Source organism: Phymastichus coffea, unplaced genomic scaffold, assembly GCF_024137745.1.
Source record: "Phymastichus coffea isolate CEN01 unplaced genomic scaffold, Cenicafe_Pcof_1.1 PCOF00072, whole genome shotgun sequence".
NCBI lineage: Eukaryota > Metazoa > Arthropoda > Insecta > Hymenoptera > Eulophidae > Phymastichus > Phymastichus coffea.
Window position 1 is genome coordinate 338,220 of NW_026706883.1, and position 23,150 is coordinate 361,369.

The 23,150-nt window shown below is 36.8% G+C and overlaps 3 protein-coding genes across 10 annotated transcripts; 2 read left to right on the top strand and 1 right to left on the bottom strand.

Annotated features, from left to right (window-relative positions):
* Positions 1 to 80: 80 nt before the first annotated feature.
* LOC131667999 (uncharacterized) lies at positions 81 to 13,079 on the top strand. Of its 6 annotated transcripts, XM_058941800.1 has the most exons (12): positions 2,526 to 2,801; positions 3,227 to 3,329; positions 5,994 to 6,085; positions 7,562 to 7,671; positions 7,899 to 8,021; positions 8,121 to 8,452; positions 8,528 to 8,836; positions 8,926 to 9,116; positions 10,266 to 10,454; positions 11,312 to 11,368; positions 11,795 to 12,071; positions 12,144 to 13,079. In XM_058941800.1, the coding sequence occupies exons 1-11, from the start codon at positions 2,799 to 2,801 to the stop codon at positions 12,032 to 12,034; spliced, it is 1,749 nt and encodes a 582-aa protein (XP_058797783.1). In that variant the 5' UTR covers positions 2,526 to 2,798; the 3' UTR covers positions 12,035 to 12,071; positions 12,144 to 13,079. The 6 variants fall into 6 exon arrangements, with proteins under 6 accessions (XP_058797782.1, XP_058797786.1, XP_058797783.1 ...); XM_058941799.1 differs by lacking the exon at positions 2,526 to 2,801 and adding an exon at positions 81 to 217 and having other exon boundaries at positions 3,231 to 3,329; positions 11,795 to 13,079; XM_058941803.1 differs by lacking the exon at positions 2,526 to 2,801 and adding an exon at positions 1,235 to 1,416 and having other exon boundaries at positions 11,795 to 13,079.
* A 400-nt stretch (positions 13,080 to 13,479) lies between these two features.
* On the top strand, positions 13,480 to 18,311 carry LOC131668032 (sodium-independent sulfate anion transporter-like). 2 transcript variants are annotated; one of them, XM_058941848.1, is made up of 13 exons: positions 13,480 to 13,568; positions 13,986 to 14,203; positions 14,314 to 14,509; positions 14,880 to 15,100; positions 15,175 to 15,337; positions 16,062 to 16,226; positions 16,307 to 16,468; positions 16,551 to 16,691; positions 16,852 to 16,997; positions 17,098 to 17,274; positions 17,345 to 17,507; positions 17,575 to 17,733; positions 17,981 to 18,310. In XM_058941848.1, coding segments are annotated over exons 1-12 (1,908 nt in total). In that variant the 5' UTR covers positions 13,480 to 13,567; the 3' UTR covers positions 17,730 to 17,733; positions 17,981 to 18,310. The 2 variants fall into 2 exon arrangements, with proteins under 2 accessions (XP_058797831.1, XP_058797830.1); XM_058941847.1 differs by having other exon boundaries at positions 17,575 to 18,311.
* On the bottom strand, positions 17,836 to 21,587 carry LOC131668031 (uncharacterized). 2 transcript variants are annotated; one of them, XM_058941845.1, is made up of 3 exons: positions 21,157 to 21,587; positions 20,272 to 20,974; positions 17,836 to 20,198 (listed from the first exon to the last, which is right to left on the bottom strand). In XM_058941845.1, the coding sequence occupies exons 1-3, from the start codon at positions 21,187 to 21,189 to the stop codon at positions 18,382 to 18,384; spliced, it is 2,553 nt and encodes an 850-aa protein (XP_058797828.1). In that variant the 5' UTR covers positions 21,190 to 21,587; the 3' UTR covers positions 17,836 to 18,381. The 2 variants fall into 2 exon arrangements, with proteins under 2 accessions (XP_058797828.1, XP_058797829.1); XM_058941846.1 differs by lacking the exon at positions 21,157 to 21,587 and having other exon boundaries at positions 20,272 to 20,478; positions 20,562 to 20,728.
* Between the last annotated feature and the right edge of the window lie 1,563 nt (positions 21,588 to 23,150).

Here is a 23,150-nt window from a genome sequence, read left to right on the forward strand (position 1 = left end):
AAAGACGGGCGAAGAGCGAGACCCGAGAATTCAAAGAGCGATAGCCCACGTCAGACCTATCCTAACCTAAGGACATATGTGCATCGCGCGGCGCGTATTGCGTGCTGTCATCGTCCACATAACGCCCATAACCTTCAAGCTGCAATCTGTTGAGGCAACAACACTGTACGTTTTGCTGATTTTGGAACTCCTGACGGATTTTACGCGACAATGGCAAGTAGCCACTGATTCATCACAGATTTATTTACGATTTCGGAGTTCGCGCGGTGTGTGTTGTTTTGTTTCTACCAGACGCAGACTGACGGTGCTGCAATAGCCAATGACACTATCATTTTCAGGCACATCATTCTTTTTTTGTTTGTTTTCTTTTCCGCAAAATCAGTTGCTGTGGTAGGTCAATAAAGCAATATAAGTATATGGCGAAAATTTAAGTTGCTTCTGCTAGAAACTTAACGCGTGTTTGGACTACGAGCAGACGAAAAAGTGAGGCGGTAGCAGTAGTTTACTTCCTTCCGCATAGGAATTCGTTTAAAAAAAGTTAGCTGATGCTTTTTCTCCGTCTCTCCTGCTGAGATTTTACGTGGGCGTAGTCGCGTTTCTAGACCGTTCTCTTCTTCTTACTATAAACGCTTTCACTTCTTTATTGCTTGTTGCAATTTTGCCAGGTAATGCCGTCACGCGGTTGCCCCTTTACTGCGATGACCAGTCTGGCTTCATTGCTTTGTTGGTGGCCACTTTCATGATCTTAAACTTTCATATCTTTGATTAATTCTAATAATATTCTTTATTGTTGATTTTTTCCATTGAAAATTCAATTACTAGCTTTCCATGAACGCTTTCTGTGAATATTGTCATTCGATCTTTGATTTTACGAATAAAAATTTACATTTTAAAAGAATGTTTGAAAAAATAATAAGAGAATCAATTTAAGTTTCAAAGGAAATCCTTGTTAATTTTTCGTAATTGACTTCGTGCGTCAATTACACAAATTCTTGGCGAGTTCATACCAAGAAAAAGTAAAAAAAAATGAAAAACAAGCAATAATCAAAATTAGCTGACGAATTTGAAGGATGTGTTTCAATAGGATAACGCCAGATGTTGATTGAATTCTTGAAATATACACGTGCATCACCTGCCCAAAGCAATGAACTCATCGTGGGCGTGCAGAGCTTGCAGAGTGTAAGCGCGGGGCGCTGCTGCTTACTCTTGCGCGTATAGCTCAACTTTGCCGCTCGAGAATTCACTGATCAGTTGCAGTGGCAGCGGCCGGTGCGTCAAGCCGCTTCCGTACAGTATCTCGACGTTTTTGTTACTTATTTTAGCCACTTTTTACGTCTGACCCCTTTCCATCCCACTGTGCTACACAACTTAGGCTTTCCTTCGCTGTTTTTCTCGCTCTTGTTGTCACAGCTTCAGGTATGTCAAAGCTTCTTTCATTCTTTGCTTTCACTTCATTTATATCCATTCTCTTAGTGTTTGATGCTGCAAATTTTGCTTGGAAGTGTTTTTCTCTTTTGATCGATAAGTTGCCGAGGTTTTAAACTTTGTGTTTTTCCGAGATGGAAGAAAATGCGGCTTACGTAAATGCACGTTTCTGTTGACGCGCAGCTGTTTTTAGAGTACAATTGATTACTCTGTTTTGTACCATTATTTTTCGCGTGGAATTCTCCTTGCCCGATATAAGTCGCTGGAATATTTATCAGCTCGGTGCAATGACACGCCAGTTTAAAGAACATTTCTTTTTAATAAAAAAAGAATTGTTTGTTGATCTCTTGATAGCGGTAGTGCATTGTGTTGTTTTTGGCAAGTTAAATCAACTGCAACGTTTTTAAATTTTAATTTTTTTTTATAAAGGCAGTATTTTGAAGTTTTAGTTATACTTAGAAAATGAAAAATGGCAAAAAGTTTGCGCTAAAGTAATACTTGTCACTTCCTTTCATTTTTTAACTTTTTTCCCATTCGCTTTGTATTATTGAATCTACCACATCTATATCACAAATCTTTTTCACTTAAACGTTCTGTCAGTCGTTTACTAAATTTAAATGCTCTTTTGCCTACTTTACAAATACCTCGATGAATACTTTAAATATAACACTTTCAAAAGAAAGTTCCAAGGTTACAACCTTGAAGATTTTCTACTGTAATCACTCAAACGATTCAAGTACTTCCGTCACTAAATTTAATTTTAGACTTGTTCTACATTTGAGTGAAGAAATTTCTATAATACTGAATAAATGAGTTATAGAATGACAATAATTGACGGTTAAAAATAATCATTTTAACTATGTGTAGGAAAAATCAACTTCTTCGTAAAATTTTCCACGATCCTTAGTAAACAAAGAGTAAGTTCGCCACCCAGTTATACGACCCAAATCTCGATTTCAAAAGTCAACGTGACCGCGTGTAGAACTCTGGCCTGTGTGCGAGCGTTCGCTCTTCCTCCGCGAGAGCTTGCGGCGCTTTTGGGAGTCAGATATGAGCGTATGGAACGTGCGACGATCAAGCTTCGCAGTCGCAAAGAAAACTCAGAGAGAAGACAGTGGAATCGGGCGCATTGGCTGGCGAAACGCTCAAAACTCCGATATTACTTCCTGTGATAATAAAAGTCTGATTCGAATTTGAAGTGTTGCGTAGCTTTATGTAAAATGGGAGAGTTTAATTTTGGGAGGTGGATGCAGTAATCGGCGAAACCAACGAAGATTATATCGTAGCCTCAAGCAGTTTGAGTGTACTAGCCCTCTGACTTATTTTACTTGTAAGCTAGTCGGATAGTGTATACTCTTTAAAGATATAGAGCCATGGTGAGGAAGTGAACACAAACTTTTGCGTTCTTTGATTTCGGCGCATTTTATAGTACTACTTGATATTTAGCTCGTTTGCACAACACCGATTTGAAGTTACAATATAATTTCAAACGAATTTGGATTTGAAAAAGTGCTTGCTGCATTATTTGTATTTCCGTTATGCGAGAACAGTGAACAATAAAATCGAAAGTAACACGTCGAAAGTTGTGTCTGCGGTGCTAATCACGTGATCATTTTATTTACAACGTTATTTACTCATACACAGCTATATATCCTTTTACCAAAATAATCCTTGCATTCACTCAAGACATACTTCCAATATTGTTGATAAACGAGAATCACTTTTAAATTAAATTTTTATTTACTCTCCATGTCATTTAGTATTATAATATGAAATATCAATGTACGTATAAATGTTGCAGGCAGAGAACATGGAAGATGCAGACGAGATGGGTACGATCGTCGAGGTGTTTGTCTACGATCTGACCAAAGGCATGGCTGCGATGACGTCGCAACTGCTCATAGGTAACTTTTACGGAACTGAAATTCCGAAAGCTTTCAGCGTAGATGCTGACGCTTACCAAGTGATCATCCACGTTGATCGTCCACGCGAGAACGATTAATCTATCTAATTTTAACAAACTCGTATAATGGTCACAGCGTCGTAATCAGTTCTTTGGGGATTCCGCAAATGATTTACATCTGTCGCCAAAGATTTCGATCGGAACGTCATCGCAAGCGCGCGCCAACGACCAACGGCCCGAGCTGTTTTTTCATCGCGGTCGGTCATCGTCGTTCGGACTCTCTTTTTCCGCGTGCAAAAGAAACGACAAGGAAAGCGTGCACGTCGGCGACGTCAGGGTACCACTTGGATATTCCCCCGTGTTTCTTGAATTTTCGCTAGATCTGTGCCAAGCCGACTCGCGTTAATTTTAGAGCCATGCCTCTTTCTCTTTTTCGCCATACGGGCTTTAATTGAAACGAACCTCGGCCAATGGCTGCAGGCGATCTTTGTCACTTTGTCTCTGTTACTCTTTATCCGTTCACATCGAGAGCGTCGTTTTGCGATAGCAGCGAGAGTTTTCAAATTGCACGATTCGCCTTTGAGTATACGCCGGTTGGAGTCACGGTAGGGTAGAACGCGACGCAGCTCTTGCTCGTCGATGTACGACGCGTTGCGTCTCTCTCTCTCTCTCTCTCTCTCTCTCTTTCTCTCTCGCGCGCACGGCGACAATTTGTGCGCTTGGCGTGGCGCGAGATCGCGGAAGCGTTGAGAAAACCGCGCGCGCACTTCTCGCAGAAATAGGATAGCAGTTAATACGCGACGAGTGTGGCTGCGCTCACCCCAAGGTAATTCGCAATGAGCGCGAGCTATTTCCGAAGCGAGCGCGTGCCACCTTTGTTCGCCAGTTTACCCCCGCGCGATCGGCGACGATCGCGTGTTCAACGAGCCGACTTGCGGCTCATTCAGCTTGCAACGCCTACTCGCGCCTTACCGATGAGCTTTTTCACGCTCGCGCGAAACACTTTATGGGCTTGGCACGAGATGCTTTCAGAAGAGTCGACTTGTGAAAGTGCGCGCGATTTGTCATTTTTCGGTTGAATGTAAGTTGAAGCAACGATGACACCGTTGGCGGGATTTCGAGCGAGGTGTAAAAATAATAATTTCATCATCACTCTTTTCCGTGTTTTTCGAACAGTTTAGTAGGCGCCCCATCCAACATATCCAGATTACAAGCTAAATAAACGTATTTCTTAAGGATTTGCGAGACATTTCATTGTACATGCCACCAGGGCCGTTATTAACTAGCTGTTTGACAAAGCGCGCGCGCTCTCTCTCTCTCTCTCTGTCAGATTCTAACGCTGCGCACAGCGTCTCACAGCTTGTATTTCTCCTGATCGAATTAAATGAAAAGCCAAGAACTAGCATGACATACCTCTTGGCGAGTTCTAATCTTTGTGAAGCATCCAAAAATACGTCAAACACGTCGCTCCGAACATTGGTGTAGGCTCTACTGTGACATAAGCGCAAGAAGACGCGTCAAGCGACTCTCGCGCGTGGATTTATAAATTGGTCGGACGCGTATAGACGCTCGTGCAAGCTGACGTTGTTTATATCGGCGCCGCGACGCTTGGGCTTCGTGAGCCATTTCTCGTCTCTCTCACTCTTTCACTCCTCGCTGTACGTGCAGTTTATATTTGAGACACTCGACTGCTGGAGCTGTTATTTCCTTTACGATGGCGCCTGATCTGGAAAAGCCATTGGTGTCGTTTAGAACAGCGCTTGACGTTTGCTCCGAGCCGCGATTTCGAACCTCGATCGTTAAAAAATTAATTAATATTTCTGAAAGTCGTCAGTTCGTAAGGTGTAAGGGGTTTAAAGTTCGATTAAATACATCGAATAAACGTTCGACTGATATTATTCACATAATGTTAATTAACATTCATCATGAGCCAATACTAAATTTGGATGTGTCCCTATATGGTCTAAAAATGTTACTCGTGTACTATGTCACGGATGAGCGACCTTGTCATTTATGTACATTTATATATCACAACCCAGTTAGCAGTTCATTCCTCTTCTCGACCGGTCAACGCGCGATAAAAATCGCCGGGGGCGACGCGCGTGCGGGCGACTTTATTCTATTTCCACGAAATGGGTCGTCGGCTCGCTATTAATCCACGAACAGACATTCTATTTTTCAGTGCGCAGCCCAGGGGTTCGCAGCTTGCAATAATTTTCGTCGCTGTCGTGCCCGCGACGTAGGGTGAACGCTCGGCGTCGTCGCCGATCGCCACTGACCGTGAATTCGGACCAGAATTTGTTGCTGCGTTGAATACTTTGCCGAAAGACGAACAGAGACGCTATTCAACTGGTGTGATCGTTATTAATTGACGACTAATTGTCTCAGCTTACTTAAAACTAATGTGGTTTTTTGATACTAGGCTATACGATTGTTGAGATTTTCGTGCAATTTGCTCTGCTGTAATATACTGGAAGAAAACATAAACAGCAAATATCACTCAGTATATCTATTTTTCTCGAACCAACCAATAATTCTTAGTTGCATTTAAATTGTCGTTCATCATCGTCTCACTCATTATAATATATCTACAGTTTGAATAGAGCTTGTATAATATTTAAATTGACAGAGTGTGTGACAGTTGGTTTTTGCTTGACAATTTCAGGTCGCCACCTGGATGGTATATGGCACACAGCGGTGGTTGCCTACGGTCGAGAATATTTCTTCGGTCCACAAGGAATTCAGAGCGTTAGACCGGTAAGTCTGTCATCCACGGTCTATTTGTTTGACGTCCTCAAATATATCAATAAAATCTCTGATAAACTGTATAAAGGTAGCGAGTGCCGCGCAAGCTTATCTGGAACGTTGCATTTCGTCATTCGACGTTTTGGTTAAGTGTCACTCACATCGTCCGACCTCTCGTTGATGACAATTTGCGGTTCGTTGTCTCGTTACCCACCGCGGCTTACGAATGCTTCACGTTCAGCTCCGCAAGCTCTCTCCCTCCCTCGCTCTCGGTTTTGTTCGAAGCGAAGCGCTTCCGCAGGGGCCGGAACGTTCTCTTGCTATATGATACGACGCCGGGGCACCTAAATTTGGTGCGTAGACGCCCTAAAAATAATCAGCCGGAGAGAAAGAGAGAGAGAGAGAGAGAGAGAGAGAGAGAGAGAGAGAGAGAGATGAATTCCTGCTGGTCGTGGCGGGTCTACGCACTCGAAGCGCGAACAGCCGGCTTCTAAAGCTCATAGAGTCAGTTGGTCACTCTTCGGGTAAGTTCCCTCTCTCTCCTCTCTCTCTCTCTCTTTATCTCTCTCTCTCTCTCTTTCTCTCCGTATCTCTTTCTGGCTTTCCAACGGCAGCGTAATTACGGATGCTGAGGCTTCCTCCTGTGGGGGCAAGTGACGTGGAGCTTCCGCTTTTCATCCTCAGCGATTGTCAGTGTGTGCGCGTTCGCGAGCGCATGCTTGCCACTGCGTTTTATACGCCGTCGTCTGAGATATTACTCGGCGCCCGCAGCCGTTGCCATAGTCGTTGTTTTGCAAGCTCTCCTCTCGCTGCTCGATTTTCCTTCCGCTCGCACACTGCAATCAGTGCCCGCTCTATCCAAGGTGTGATTTTACTTGGCGTTATGAGATTATTAGCTTAATTTTGTCAAGTGATTTGTTACAACGAACTTTGCCTGTTTTATCTTCTTCGTTTAAGCTTTTCTGTTACCGTAGTAAACTGTTGCAGATATGACGTGTTATCAGAAAAGTCAAAAATAAAAACTTTTTTTTTTTCGTGAACGTCATAAGTTACAAGTTTTTAATTTCTTGTTCATTGGTGTATTTTTAGTTGTCTCAGTCAACACTAAAAGTAGGCAAGTGACTAAGAATTTTGTTCATGCGTTAACTCGACTCGAGATTATTTACAACAAACCAAAAATAGATTGTCAAAACGAGTGACGACGTTCTCTATGAGAAACTTCATGCTGAACATGTGGAAGAATTATTTCCGGGCACCAAAAATAATATTCTTGCGATACTTTTTGCAATGCCTTTTCCGTACAAAAACATTTTTGGATCGATTTTATTGGATACTATGTGTCCAGAATTTTATTTTTGGTACGAGGTTTCGCACACCTGAAAATCAAAACACAAATTTATACATTTTTCCTCTCTTCCGTCGTATATTTTTAGCTGTGCCAGTGCGTGTAATCATGTAATATTTTTGTTGTTCTTTCTGTATATCTAGGGCAGCACAGAACTGCAAGATCCAGTGAGAGTTGAGAAGGTTGGTCAGACTTATTTGCCTTACTCGGTGTTCTATGAGTACATCAACGGTCTCGGCACTACCAAATTTGCGTATGTACAACACATTCATATCGCTTCAAAGGGCAGATAATTAAGATGTACACGTAGATCGGAGCGACTTTGATTTTGACCGGGATGTAGCAATACTGAATCACAATTATTTATAAAGCATTTTAGTCACCAACGTGCAGTAGTTTTGTTATTTTCGTAAACGCCACTGGACGTTCAAACTGCCGCATGCGCATCGAGTTCAATTCAAGCAGCCAATATTATTTCAGTCCCGGTACGTACAACCTGTTCACACACAACTGCAACAACTTTAGCGACGAAGTGAGCAGCTTCCTCGTAGGCACTGGCATACCAAAATATATTCTTGACTTACCAGAAGAGATAATACAAACGTGAGTGCAACAGTACAGTAGCAGGTGGAGCAGACAGACGAACGCGCGGGTGAGTGAGTTTTGTTGTTCTTCATTTGAGCCGCGTGTATCTTTTTTTAGGCCGATCGGACAAGCCCTGTATCCATTAATAGAAAATCTAACTAAGAGCGCGACCGCTGGCTTTACGGTTGGGCAGCGTTTCGTCGAGCCGCGAATACGCAGGGAGGACTCGCCCGAATACCAATCGCTCAACAGTGAGATCGAGCAAGCCCGACTCAATTCCATCGCTTTGGAGGAAAAAAGGAACGTGATCAACGAGAAACTCGCCAAGAAAGAGAGGAAGAAGAAGAAGAAGGAGAAGAAGAGACGCGAGAAGAGTAACCGGGAAAGCGGTAGCGAGAGCAATTCTACCGGTCCCAGCAACTATCAATACGACATGGCTGACACCGACAGTGAGCTCTCTTCTTTATTATTCGTGTAAATTCATTGCTCTCTACCAATTGCATTATCTTTGTCGTGAAAATTAGGCACAGTAGCTGAAATATCAAGCCAGGCAAATGGCGAGGCAGCAGAGGCAGCCGAATTGATGCCCTCGGAACGAGCTTTGCAGATGGAGGCTGAAGAAAAGCGCCAACTCGAGGAGCTTAAGCGGCAACGCGATCCACCAATCGTTTTTAGGGATCCTATCGACATTGTGACTGAGCTTGAGGGTTTCAAGTCGAAACTCGAAGGCAAACTTAACGATGAAGAACAGTCCAACATCGAAGAACTGAGACAGTACGTTGTTGAGAATGAAGGCTCTTGGGCGCTGGGAGACAATTTCCTCAATTTTGTTGGTCGGTAGTTTATTTATTTATTTTTATCAATGTTTGTTACCAAGTGATCAGCTAAATTGATACGTATCTTAATAATTTTGTAATTTTAGGAAGAATATTTTACGACAAATCACTTGACAGCGCGATTCGAGTTCATTTACTTAACATTTTGTGCGCCGCCGCATTGAAGGATGACGTAATTTTGCTGCTGCACCAAGATAGGAGAGAACATACAATCATGAATTTTGCATATGACATCGATCGTCACCCGCTTAAGGAGCAATTACCGCTTGCTCAATTTGTAAGTAACTTGAGTGCTATGATCATTAAGATCGTAAGGCATAATTACTTACTTTTAGTTAAGAAAAGATAGGCATCTTCCGGACTTTTGGAATATATATCCTCGAGAAGAAAAATCGTATGGTAATGAAATTTACATAGTATTGAAGCTTCGAATCTTGTACATCGATTGATTCGATAGCGGTTCATCAAACCAATTATGAAAACTGTAGTGACAATCGAAGAGGAAAAAAGCATGGGTTTTCGAGCATTTTCAGACATGGGCAAAATCGTGTAGCTGTTGCAGCTTAAAGTCTTCCTGTAGCAACTGTGGTGGAACTGAAAAACAAATTATTTATTTATTTATAAATGTCAATTTTCGAAAAAAAAAAAAGTTATTTTATTAATGGCTTGTTCAGTGACTTTGAGATTTGATGCAGAATATTGAAAAGCTTTTGAACCATTTGAATTTTCATAATTTTTTTAATAAATTACTTTAATGTTTAAATGCCGGCGTCTTAAAGTTTAGTATTACGTTCAAACGAAGCCATTTTTTTTTATTTTAATCGAAAACCTCAATTTATGGTGGCACGATTGTAACACAATACCAACAGTAGTTTATTGCTGTATATACCTAAAATAAAATGATATTAAACATTTAAGTTATATGTTTATCAAGTCATGAAAGATTTAAAAGCTCTAAAGTTTTTCTATATTTTGTATAAAATCCGAAAGCAGTTGAACAAGCCATTGATGAATTAATTTTTTTTGTAGATTGCCATTTACAAGTAAGCTAATTAATTTCCATCGTGAAAATTGTTTCATGGAGACTTTGAATTGTAAACTGAATTTTTTGCTCGGCTTAAGTTTCAAATTTACCTGACGAAATGGCAGGTGCGTAGTTGCCCGTTTCTGAAAAAGCTCGAAAATACGTATTTTGTCCCCTTCCGAGTTTTGTTATAATTTTACCAATAAATCTAGGTAAACCACTGTTAAATCAATTAATAAGCAAGAGCTGAAGCTTGAGCGCTATGTAATCCATTTCCATGCAATTTCTTTTTTTAGAAAGATATACGCTTCGGAACTGAAGTGCCTATCTTGGTCATTGCATTTCATTAACTGAAAAGAAATAAATGAACGATAATGAAGTTAAACATTTGATTTTCAACAGATCGCAAATCTATTTGAGAATCTCAGCGCTTCAGAATGGTTGATGTACATCTCTGAGTGGCCACATCAAAGTCAAAATATCAGCAACATCCGAGTGACAACGAAGGTTGCTGTTCACTCATTGCTATCTGAATCAGAGGATCTTCAGATTCGTGGGGCCGCCATTATCCACAACCTCGCCTGCAAGGAGGTAAAAACTGTGGTCTGTATCATTCCTTTCTGTTTTTTTCATCTCATAACGACTAAGCCACGCTAAACTATCATCTTTCGCTCTCTTTGGTCTGTCTGACAAATAGTAAATAGAATAGTAAATAGAATAGCTTTTAAATCAGACATTGTTATGAAACTGATGGATAAAAATATTTCACCGGTACGACTACTCTCTTTTACGACAATTATTTTTTTTGTACGTCTTGTAAGTACATGCGTTGCAGTGAAATGTGAATGTGACATGAAAAAAGAATGAAAAAAAAGATAGTATTTTTGAAGAGAATCTTCTGAGTTAGCGGGTCTATGAGCACACTTATTTAAATTAGATGTCTCTTTCTCGCATTAGCACCTCTAAGAAAAGCTGCCTTCAGTGACTGATACATTTACATCTAACAAAAACTCTATTTATCTCTTGTAAATACAATGCGCTTGAGTATGCAACCGCGCCGCTTCTTTGTAAATACATTATTCGATGTCTTTAATATTTCCTATAGTTCATCTAAACGCATCGAAAAGATTTAACATAGTTTTCTTAGTGAGTTGTCTGAATCATTCCTGACTATTATTAGTTTTTCATCATAAATACTTTTATCTTTAGTGTGACATGAATCGAACAAATGTTTAATTTTTCTTTACACAAAAAAGAATTAAATAGCGATCAGGTAAGAAGATCTTAAAAAATTGATATTCATATCCAGAAAACTCATATCAGAAAACTTATTGTGTCATATGTTCGTTTATTAATTTGTTAGAATATTTGTAACTGTTGATCGATTAAAGTATCAAAAGCATATGGACAAATACTTCTTTAGGGGTCGATTCGGTTTTTGTTTCCAGAAAATGAACAAAAACAAAAAACTCCGGCAGATGTTACCAAAAGGCAGCCTTTCTAAGGTATAAAGTATTTCCCCTTTTCTTTCATTAGAAAGCATGACCCGATTCGTCTCTATAAATAGTAACAATTCAGCATTAAAATAATATAAATAATATTGAATTGTATAAATTAATTACATGTTTTTAATCAATCTAGGCATTAAAATGTCAATCAAATGATAATATTCCTATAACTATGTTTTTTTTACAAATATAATATCTATCATGATTAGGTTAAATAATAATAGCCTTACATTCAGTGTTTCAATAAAATTTCATACGATTATGTTTCCAATATATAAAATTTCCATGCAAAATATAGGTTTGACGAAGTTATCAAAGTGTAATAGAATGAATCCAGTTTTAAATTATCCGAAAAAAAATAAGAAAGGAAGACTAATATAAAAAAACTCTATAATTCACGATGGTCTTTAAAATAATTTACAGGTTTTCGACGATGTTGCCGTCGAGTTGACAATGGCATTGCTTCAATATTTCAATGGTACTCCAGCAGAAGAGCAATTGTACGCATGTATGAAGTCATTAGCGCGTTTCACGCAGATTAGCGGCCAGGAAGTACCTCAACTCATACAGATGATCGGACCTGAGCCTTCGAAATTCCGTGGCTCATCCCAGAGAATTGATGAACTCATCGAGGAGATCAACAAGAAACTCCGCGTTCACTAGTCTTCTCTGTTCTATTTCCTCATTTTTTATTTATAGAGTGAGTCTGCGCGATAGTTTACTTAACTGGGCTACTATTGAGATTTGTGATCTCCAATGATATTGTTTACAGGTCCAAAATTACATCTTTTCAATGGAAAAGATACTTTGAAAGAAAATTTATTGCATAAATTTTATTGGCCCAGTTATTACGTTTCGTGTAATTAAAATAATGAACATCAATTTCATAACAGCAAACTTGTGACGTACTCATTATTTAATCGTTAAAATACATGGTTATATATGAAAATATACGATCAGATTATTGTACAGCAACGGCTTTTAATTTATATTATTTCACTTAAAATTTGTCACAAATTTTCACTTCATTTTCTCTCATCACTTTGCTTGCTTTTATTTTTCAACATTATTTAACGATATTCACATGTTTCTAGTTTGCATTTTACGAAGCGTCAATGATAGTAAATTATAGATAAATTAATCGCACGTTGGTTAACGTGCTAATTGCCTGATTAACTTTTATAATTGAATGCAAGTTTATAATATTTAGATTTATCCAAATACAATACTTTAGTCGCTATTTGTCAATGGAAAATAATAGTTATAAGAATATACAACGAGCTTAATTACTGTGCAATAATCACCCTTCAACTACTTAATGCACCAATTGTCAAAATAAATACATAGACTGAAGGGGAAAACTCAATCGTAAAATAACATTTTTTGTACTGGTTTTATGTTGTATAACTGTCACTATTGTATTTTTTTGTTTTTTTTTGTATGGTAAAAATTTTACATGAATAACAATTTCTTGGATTTTATGATCAAAGCTTACTTTCTGAAAAGTATAATGAAGATTTAACTTAAATATTTACAATTTGTGTAGTTTACGATGCACTTATATTACAAGTTCAAATTTGACTTAGAAGATATTTAAATTGTATAAAGTATATTATATATACATCTTTTAAGAATAATTCATGTGTGTTAGTTTATCAGCGTTTAAGATTTTATGACAGTCTAATAATGAATATTAATAAAAAAATTATAAAAGATCTACATTGCTTAGTCATTTAAAAAATCCATGTTCGTTGTGTTCGTGGTCTCCTATACGCCAAAATAATATGAGAAGCTTGTATAGTAATTATTATAGTAATTTCGAATTTTTAAGTGACATACAAAACTAAGCGGTTCTATCAAATAACCCATCTCAATAACGCGTGTTAAGTTTTAAATTTGGATAATTGATACCGACATAAGCGTTCTATATGTGCCTTTATATTTGATTGCTAAAGTTAGTCGAGTACGTGTAATTTTATTGGTTATAGCACCACATTACGTATGTCAATACTTCACAAATGAAAGAAAGGAAGCTTTACGGGCACGGAATAAACTGATAAGAGATGAAGAAGATAGCAGATTGCTAAATGGAGTAGGAAAATTCATGTCTCGTACGTTGTGCGTGGGGCTTAGGTAGAGGAGTCTTCTGGCCGACGGGACATCGAAACGATGAGCGTCGAAGCTGCGTGATAAGCTAGTGAGTTGCACATGCCCGTCGAAGCGTCGTAAAGTTTAATTTTCCTTTTTCATTTTATTTTCGTCAGTGCAATTTATATCCAAATTATAAAAAAAAAATTTTTTTTTCATGCATATTAAAAGGATACGTCGTTTTTTGTTTAAAGAACATTTAAAATTATGAATGAGTATGCGGTTAAATAAAAATTCTTGAATTATACTCTCTCTCTCTCTCTCTCTCTCTCTCTCTCTCTCTCTCTCTCTCTCTCTCTCTCTCTTTCTCTCGTTAATAATTTTACATAAACATTTTTACTTTAGCATTAAGTCTTACGTGTACTTATATGAAGATACCAATAACATATATCTGTCATGATTGCACTTCAAATAATTCATTGCAATATCATGAATTTAAAAATGTTGTCGTGGTGTCTTCCCACAGTGACAGAAAAAGAGGCAAATGTAGATGAGGAGATCTGCGTCAAGAATACAATGAAGAGACGCCGAATAAAGTGCAGTAAATATGTACCAATATGTAAATGGCTGCCCAAGTACAACCAGTACCAAGCAGTCGGGGACTTCATCGCTGGTATTACCCTTGGACTAACTATGATACCTCAAAGTATCGCTTATGCAGCTCTTGCTGGTCTATCTGCTCAGGTAAAATTAAAAGTTGTATTCAAAGCAATTACGACACATGTTGCTTAAATAATAGATATCGATAACAAAACACATGTTTACGAATACTTTGTTTTTATCATTGTTTACAGTATGGATTATACTCATCGTTTCTTGGCGGGTTCTTGTATGCAATTTTTGGTTCGGTCAAGGAGATTTCAATCGGCGCAACTTCTCTCATGGCTCTTCTTACAATCGAATATACTAAGGGCATGAATATTGACTTCGTCATTCTTCTTACATTCCTTTCCGGTTGTATTGAGTTGATAATGGGAATGTTGGATTTAGGTAACTGTTTTAATTATACATAATTTCTAAAAATTAATCAACTATTTAATACTTCTGATTAACATTGCGAATCACAATAGAAAACAATACCTATAGAAAAGTCATAAATAAAAATGTGAAGTAAGCTTTGGAAACTGTCGGAATAGCAGTTTTCTCTGATTCGAAGCTTATTAAACAAATAAAGAAAAATTTACTTAAAGAAATTAAATGCGTCTATGGACATTTAATAATTTCTTTCAGCAATTCTACACAGATAAAAAAATTGTATAATTAATATTGACGTACGTTTACAGCGTCAGTGATATATTCACCTTGGAACTTTACAACCAAAATTAGCTTATTTTCTTTAATCTTAAATAATTATATATAGGTTTTCTTGTGGACTTTATATCGCTACCGGTCACTTCAGGATTCACATCAGCGACGTCCGTCATAATAGTGGTCTCGCAGTTGAAAGGTCTGTTCGGATTAAAATTCGAGTCAGAAACTTTGATCGACTCGCTGATAAAGATCTGGGAAAATTACAAAGATATCAAGCTTGGTGACACTCTATTAGGAATCTCAAGTATCGTCATCCTACTGTCCCTCAGAGTAAGCTTAAGCTGCCGAATAATTTGTATCAGAATTGAGCAACGCAGTTGAAAAGAAATTGATCTGATCCTCAGGCTTTGAAGGACGTTAAGCTATCTCAGGATAATCGCTATACTACGATAATGACAAAGGCACTTTGGTTTATTTCCGTCGGACGAAACGCACTGGTCGTCTTAACTTGTTCTGTCGTTAGCTTCTATATGCACCGAGCTGACTTCAAACCGTTCAAGCTCTCAGGTCAGTGTCGAGAAAATCACCCCCCCCCCCCCCCCCACCTCTCTTTCTCTTTCGCTCTCTCTATATACGCGTTATGTTCGCTCAGTTGCGAGCGAGCTCGATACCCACCTCGATTGACTTGACCTCACGACGCCCATGTCTGACATTCATCCGAGCGGCTGCGACAATTTCGGTGATGCTCGGTAGTTACACAAAATCTGAACGCTTGTTATATAATTCTCTATTCTGTGATTACGAAGGAAAGTTCTTTACGAGAATGTAATCTTTCAGCGCTCGTAAGAATTTTGTCAATGTTTGACTTAAATGCAAATAACATCGTTTCGAGTAGTTTCACCGAGCACTTTGTCAATACTTAGTTTGACTTGCGCGATAAAGCGAATTACTCATTGTATTATAACACATTTTTTCCATTAAAATTCAAGTTCGTGCTTATTTGTGGATCGTCTTAATGTTGCAGAATCTCTACCGAGAGTACTATCTTGCGAGATATATTTCTAGTTGTCGCAACAACTTTGCTTAGCTAATATAACAACGCATCGTAAATTTTAGTGATAATGGTATGGAAGTCGGAGGTCTAATGCCAGAAGAATATTTTAACTGCATTTTACTTTGTAGCCAAAGTAGAATTTAAGATAAAATTTTCCCCCATTGAATAAGCAAATTATATGATAATAATAGACGAAAACGTTTATATATTTTAAATATCATGATTTATGTGCTTCAGGTCAGGTGAAATCTGGACTTCCGAGTTTCAATATCCCAAGGTTCAGTACCGTAGCTAAAAATCAAACCTATGGCTTCCTCGACATGTGCTCCTACTTAGGTTCTGGTATAATCGTTGTGCCTCTCGTATCGGTCCTCGCTAATGTTGCCATTGCAAAAGTGTTTGGTAAGATTTCGTCAGGCCTCCTTTATTTGCAACAAATCTGAATTTGATTTTCTTTTCCTAATTCTAGTTAATTTTTTTAGCAAGCGGCGCAGCTGTCAACGCCTCCCAAGAGATGCGCACCCTAGGCTTGTGCAACTTGGTGGGTAGCTGCGCGAGTTCCATGCCCACTTGTGGAGCCTTCACGCGTAGTGCTGTCAGCCACGCTAGTGGTATTCAAACTCCGTTTGCTGGCATTTATTCAGGTCGCAATCGATTTAACTGCAACAATTTTTTGTTTTGAGTTTTCAAAGTAATTAGCCAATTTTGAAGTTTATTTTTTAATAGGTTTGATGACAATATTCGCATTGAGCTTTCTGACACCGTACTTCTACTACATTCCAAAAGCAGTTTTATCAGCCGTACTTATCAGTGCTGTAGGTTTCCTCATCGATTGGAAAATTGTTTACAACCTATGGCGCGGCAGCAGTAAGTATTACCAAGTTCTGATTTTCATCCTAACTCTGAAAGAAATTTAATAATATGTTGATAGTTTTACAATTGACGTTAAGCGATCCCAATTTTTATCTGGTAACCAAAATATATGTTCTTCTTTTTTCATGTAAAAAAATATAATAATTGTATTCAGAAAAGGATGCGGTAGCAACGATTGGAACGTTTACTGTTTGCGTGCTGTTCAATGTGGAAACAGGTCTGCTTCTCGGCATCATCTTCAACATCATCTATCTGCTGTATCTGTCAGCTCGACCAGCAATCAAAGTCACCGAGTGCATGGTAAGAAGAGCATGCTGACTTATTATCACGGCCGCGTACACAAACTTTCTGATTTATATATATGCCGAGCTGAGGAGTTTACCTTACACGCCGGTTTCAGACCAATTTGGAGCATAAATATTTGCTGATCCAACCAGATGTAGGTCTTTTCTTCCCGGCAGTCGACTTCTTGGTCAACAAAATTTCCGAAGTCGCGGACGAGCGAGCCGATGATGGCAAAGTTCCTCTGGTACTTGATTGTCAGCGATTCCGTGGTATTGATTACACAGCCGTCAAGGTACACTTTGTTTATTTTTCCAATATTCACTGAATTTTTCATTGATGTACTAAGCAAAAGTATTGTACAGGGGCTGGAAAAATTGGCGAAGGACTTTCGGGATAAAGAACAAAAGTTATGGTTTTTGAATCTTAATGACAAGGTTGCGAAATCAATCAAAAAGTTAGGAGACTTAAATAACTTGAAGATACTTAAAAATGAAGCCGATATCGTAGCGGTACTCTGTGGATTAGGTATATTTTACTACCTACTATTTTACTGCCGCAGATACACTTACATGATTGATTATAATGATTACAGAGATGGACGATGATGTTCAAGTTCAATACATAAACGAATACAATGGAAAAAATATTTCTATGAGTAATATGATAGCCTCGACATCCCTAGAGGCGGAATCTCTCATTGTCAAAGAAAACAAGGTCGATTCCGAGGCGAAGATCCACGTTAACTAGATAAGTTAAGTTATTGCACGATCAGTAATGAATCAATTTAGATTAAAATATAAACTGATTGAATGTTTTTATTAAAATTTTTATACTTTACAAATAAATTCTGATATTCTTTAAAAAAGTCAGGGCTTTATTATTCTACAAGTTTATATATCATTACATGATTACTTCGAATTTTCACTTCGAAGAAATACTGCCTCGTTTGTTTTTAATATTATTGAAGATTTTATTAAAATATTGTTGATATATTACAGTGTAGAAGATTTGATGTCTGCCTTGCAGAAGTAGTTGTGCAAATATTGGATGGCTGTGACTTTTTAACCTATACTTCAAAAATATGTGAAAAAATCTTTGAGAATCAGTTCGAACAAGTACATTTAATATCAGATTACAAAATAGACATACCAGGAAATTATCCTAGGTATACCTCATCGATTTTCTTCATTCAATAAAATTTAATAATTAAGTTTTATATAAAATTTTTTGATATTTTACATTGAGCTGTGATATACCTCACATGCATCATATCATGTAATCATAACAACGTTTAATGACAACTACTTTAATGACTTATGAAAATAATAAACAATATAGTGAAACGATATTATATCTTATTATGCTAATTATATGCATGATACTTATGATATATAGCTTATTACTTATAATGTATAGCTCTGTATTCGTGGAAGGCACATAAATATTTTTCGGGTTCAGTTAATTGACATCTATATATTGCTATAATAATATTAATCAAATACCCTTCGCTATTAGGATTGAACATACTGATGCGTGGTGTAATTTGTTGGAAATTGATGTTAATTAGGATCCACAAGAATTTCATTACGTCTACAAAAATATCCTTTTCCAAAGTATCACTCTTTGTGACTTTTAGCGCAATATTCATGGAAATGACGACTAGTTTATAAAATATAATATCTTTTTTCGCGAAAATTTGTATATCATTTAGTAGACCACTTAAATATTTTGTTAAATCAGTCATATTGCAATCCAAGGAGACTGGACATTTGTATAAGAACTCACTCAATTCTGTTTTACATAGTTCGATCATTTCTATGGACAATGGTTTTTCTACGTTTATCATGGAGCCACTCGATTTCAACGCTTCTCGTATAAGTATTTTTGATATGTCACGTGATAAACCCATAATTTCTAAAGGATCTACTATAATCATGTCTTCATATATTAGTTGTGAATCGTTATTCTTAGACTTGGAATTAGCACCCTCCATTTCCTTGGCAAATTTGCTTGAATCTGACTTCCAGTTATGAAAAATATTGATCCATTCGTCCGCACGGATTCTAATATACATGCAAGTCTCTCGTACAACTTTCATGAACAAATTTTGGCACTGCTCCAAGTGTATAGAAGCATGCGGAAAAGAAAGAGTAAAGTTGATTTTTATCAGATCCCAAACGAAATTCGTAATATCTTCATTCAAATCTTCTCGTGTGTAAGACTTAGTTCCTATTTTCTTGATAATAGATTTAATCGTGTTTTGAATCATTTTGTTAATTTCTGAATTCTTTGACATATTTTGTATATAGTTCTTGAAATTAACGTTGTTTGGTATAGGTTCGTTTTGGGGCACTAATCTTTCAACACTAAAATCGCGAAGGGAAGTCACTCCAGATATCAGTGGCTTTGCCAATACAAATGAATTATTAGAAGTTGAAGGCTTGCTTGTATTTTGATCCCCTTTTGTTGCTTGATTTATCAAACTTACAATATTCTCCTGGGACATTGAAGTAAGGGTGGAAGGACTCACCAAAGATACACCATTTATTTGGATCTGGCCATCAGTAAATGACAATTGTGTGTTGGTAGAAGCAAAGAGCTTATGATTTTGAACCATAGTTGCAAAAAATTCATCTTTATTGCTGATTTTTGTTAAGGATCTGATTATTTGTTCATTTCTAGAAACTTCATCGGATATATTGGTTCCTGTATTTCTCATCAAACGACGGAATTCTTTTCTGTGTCTGTCACTACGAAGACTTTTTTCATAATTCTTCAAAATTTGATTTTGGTCTGATTTAATAATATCTGATGCAAATCTCATATTTACAACAGAGTTGCAAATAAATAAAATATGAGCAGTCAAAAAGAACACATCTTTGGTGGATATTTCTCTGTTTTGTTTATACTGTTGAACTAGATGCATAAAGGTATATCCTGCACCAATGGAATTTACAAAAAGATTGCTGATTATAATTGCATCATGGGTGATTTGAGCACCTTTACTAATAGAAGTTCCAGTATGTATTGCTTTAGAAAGCAGAGTAGATCCACTGCTAGCAGCTATGCCCAGAGTATTACCTACAACTCTAAGCCAAACTGGCATTGCTTGCTTATTAGTAATACTGATAGACTGTCCATGATTACTTCTATCTACTAATTCTTTTACTGCTCTACTACCTCCCCATAATCCTGATAGTGTTCCTCCAACACAGCCTAAAAATACAGTTTGAATATTTTTATATACATGTCTCAGTACACAGATAATATAAAATAATATAAAAATTACCTGCTACAGCAATTGGTGTCGTTATAGGGTTGACTGTAGCAGCAACTGCAATTCCAACGCTTCCAATGTTGACAAGAGTACTTGCATGGTCAATAGCATTTATTATTTGGTTGCTTTTATTATTATTATGTAATTCAACCCATACAGGAGATGACGTTTCCAACCATGTCTCTTTTAAATTTCCTTGATAAAATCCATCCTTCGGAACTATCATCATATTAGTTGGCATATTATTGTTGTACAAAAATTTTTTCCAACTTTTATAAAATCGTGCCTCAGTGTCAACATACCAATTTTCATAAGTAAGTTTATCATTTTTCTTTATACATTTTTGTACTTTAAAAATTGGATGGATAAATATATGTTCATTCAATTTGGAGTCATCACAATCATTCAATGATGTTTCATCATAAATACAAATGTACAATACAGTACATAGCACCTCTTTTTCATTAGTTAATTGTGTGCCATGCATAACAATTTGATCATAAATTGACTCTATTACAGTCATAGCTTGTTTTTCATAAGTATAAGCATCATTTTCAGGATATTTACAGTCTTCATCAATTTTTGGTGGACCATACAAAGCATAACCGATGTATTTTTTTAGATATACATGCTGATCAAGATCATATCTGTTCCAATCACTGCTAAGTTCATAAAAATTTTGTTGATATGTTACTGCTAACCAATAGATAGTTGCCTGAAAATGTTTTTAAATAATATTTAAAAATACCATACAGTAAATGCACAGGCGTACATAGGATAGAAAATGAAAACAAGATTTAAAATGTATTGTACAATGTTATGCTGTGCATAAAATGTATATGAATTTTCACATTCATAAAATGAAATATCTACTGTCAATCAATAAAATAGTCTCACCTTGAGATCATCAATTTTAGTTCTCTCCATCATGTAAACATTAATGAGTTGTTCAACTGCTGATCAAGTACAAAGTAAAGTGACTAAAACAATTTTGAGATTTTTAAAGCCCAACATTTATCTGTCTTTTCACAGAAGTTTAATAATAAGAAACTAGCTGGAAAATAGCAGGCAATAAACGAGGCTTGACAATGCACGAAAATATCGTTTGATGTTTTAAAATCACTGCAGGCAAAGATAAACCTCTTTCTGCTTTAATTTGGTGTGGTTTTTGATCATTCACAGCACAATTCTGCGCAATTGCGTAAATAATCTACTATTTGTAGAGAGCGCGTTTGATTTGTTTGAAGAATCCACTGCTCTTATACACTGTGTTCCGTTGTCACATGATTTATTGGTGTGCGGTGTGATAGAGTGAGTGTTGGGCGGCGCCACTTTCGCGCAGAGCCCCCCGCGTTTTTCTTCGACAAGAAAAAACTTGACTTTGAGACAGTACAGATCGATCTGTGATCTAGCGCTTATCGCAAGTAAAAAAAAAGGGGTCATATCGTATTGATTTATCAGCAAATCAATACATTATCTATCTTATAGGTGTCTGCATCGTATTCACAGACAAAACTAACTTTGGTCTCCTCATCGCCAAAAAATAAATCATAAATCTAATTTCTTTGTGCGACTCGTCAGTGTGCAAGGTATGTGTGCAGTGGCGAGGTTTCGATACGTTGTTTAGTGAATTATCGTTTTGTAAGTGCGTGATCCTTTGTGCTGCGTCAATTCTTGTATCGTTTAATAAATGGGTTTTTTATGCCGGTCATGGCTTTTTTTCCATAAGTGTTAGTCGATTTATTTTCTTTGCAAACTTAAATCAAAAAATCAAACAGATCACAATAAAATCAAAATAATTATAAAATAAAAACAAACCAAATAAATCAATAATTCAGTAATTAATATTGCTGACATACCATATAAGGTATGTTAGACTGATTCGAATCAAAACACACTGCGCATTTCATTCAGGTCCGTTAATCTTCACTCCCATTCCTCAAAAGATCTGTTTACAAGTCTACTTATGTTAAACGATTGATCAACTAATTTTATAGCCCTGCGGGCCATAAATCTGCACCTATGGCCCACTTTTTCGGGCGATAAGTACAACATAAGGGCCCGGTACATTGACGGTCTTACACTTACGGCCCGATAGAATGACGGTCTTTTTTTCAATCACGAACGCGCAACCGTATCGATAGTTTTAGGTTAGTTTATAACAGCTTATGTATATTATATTGACTAATAAAATTTTTCAAGCAAAATTCATTCGTTTCAAGGTAATAACAAATTTTGAATTTAAATAACAGCAGTGTCGTATAATTCTAATTTTTAATAATATTGAAATATTTATAATTATTAAACAATTAAAAAAAAATTTTTTAGTAGTTTGAAATAATTTGAAATAATAAATTTACAATCTCAAAAACCTATTGCATTAAAGTTTTCATTTTGTGATATTAAAAAATAAAGCTTATCTTTCAAAATTTACTTTTATTAAACATGCCTTTAACATGCAAAGATATACAACTATAAAACTTACAAAACTTATACAAAAATATAAAACTTTTATCTAAAAACAATATAGATATATCAAATAAATCTTCATATATGCTATTTCATAAAGACATCTACAAGTTTTTAAAAATCTTATTGAAATCATAAAACTACTTTAAAATATCAAATTTGTGAAAATTTGATATTATCAAAAATTGAAGAGCGAAGAACTTGAAACTACTGCTTGGAAGAGTGAAGATATAAGTCATGTATATGTATCTATATAAACATGAACACAGATGGCGCCAGGAGAGCGTGTTTTCATGGATCTAACCGCAACCACGTTTTTTCATGATTTTTCTTTTAATTTTATTTTTGACTCAGGGGGGGCCGCCCCCCCCCCCTCCCCTTCCCTCCTGCTCACCAACGCACCCCTGCACCCCACATGGATG

What these genes read in the sequence shown, in the direction of transcription:
- LOC131668032 (XM_058941847.1), top strand. An exon ending in AATGGGAATGTTGGATTTAG is followed by an intron (nt 14,510 to 14,879) that starts GTAACTGTTTTA and finishes AATTATATATAG; the next exon opens with GTTTTCTTGTGGACTTTATA. An exon ending in CAACCTATGGCGCGGCAGCA is followed by an intron (nt 16,692 to 16,851) that starts GTAAGTATTACC and finishes AATTGTATTCAG; the next exon opens with AAAAGGATGCGGTAGCAACG.
- LOC131667999 (XM_058941799.1), top strand. An exon ending in CTCGGCACTACCAAATTTGC is followed by an intron (nt 7,672 to 7,898) that starts GTATGTACAACA and finishes ATATTATTTCAG; the next exon opens with TCCCGGTACGTACAACCTGT. An exon ending in ACAACCTCGCCTGCAAGGAG is followed by an intron (nt 10,455 to 11,311) that starts GTAAAAACTGTG and finishes TTTTGTTTCCAG; the next exon opens with AAAATGAACAAAAACAAAAA.
- LOC131668031 (XM_058941845.1), bottom strand. Translation starts at nt 21,189, where the DNA reads ATGATGGAGAGAACTAAAATTGATGATCTCAAG. An exon ending in CTAAAATTGATGATCTCAAG is followed by an intron (nt 20,975 to 21,156) that starts GTGAGACTATTT and finishes AAACATTTTCAG; the next exon opens with GCAACTATCTATTGGTTAGC. An exon ending in GACACCAATTGCTGTAGCAG is followed by an intron (nt 20,199 to 20,271) that starts GTAATTTTTATA and finishes CTGTATTTTTAG; the next exon opens with GCTGTGTTGGAGGAACACTA.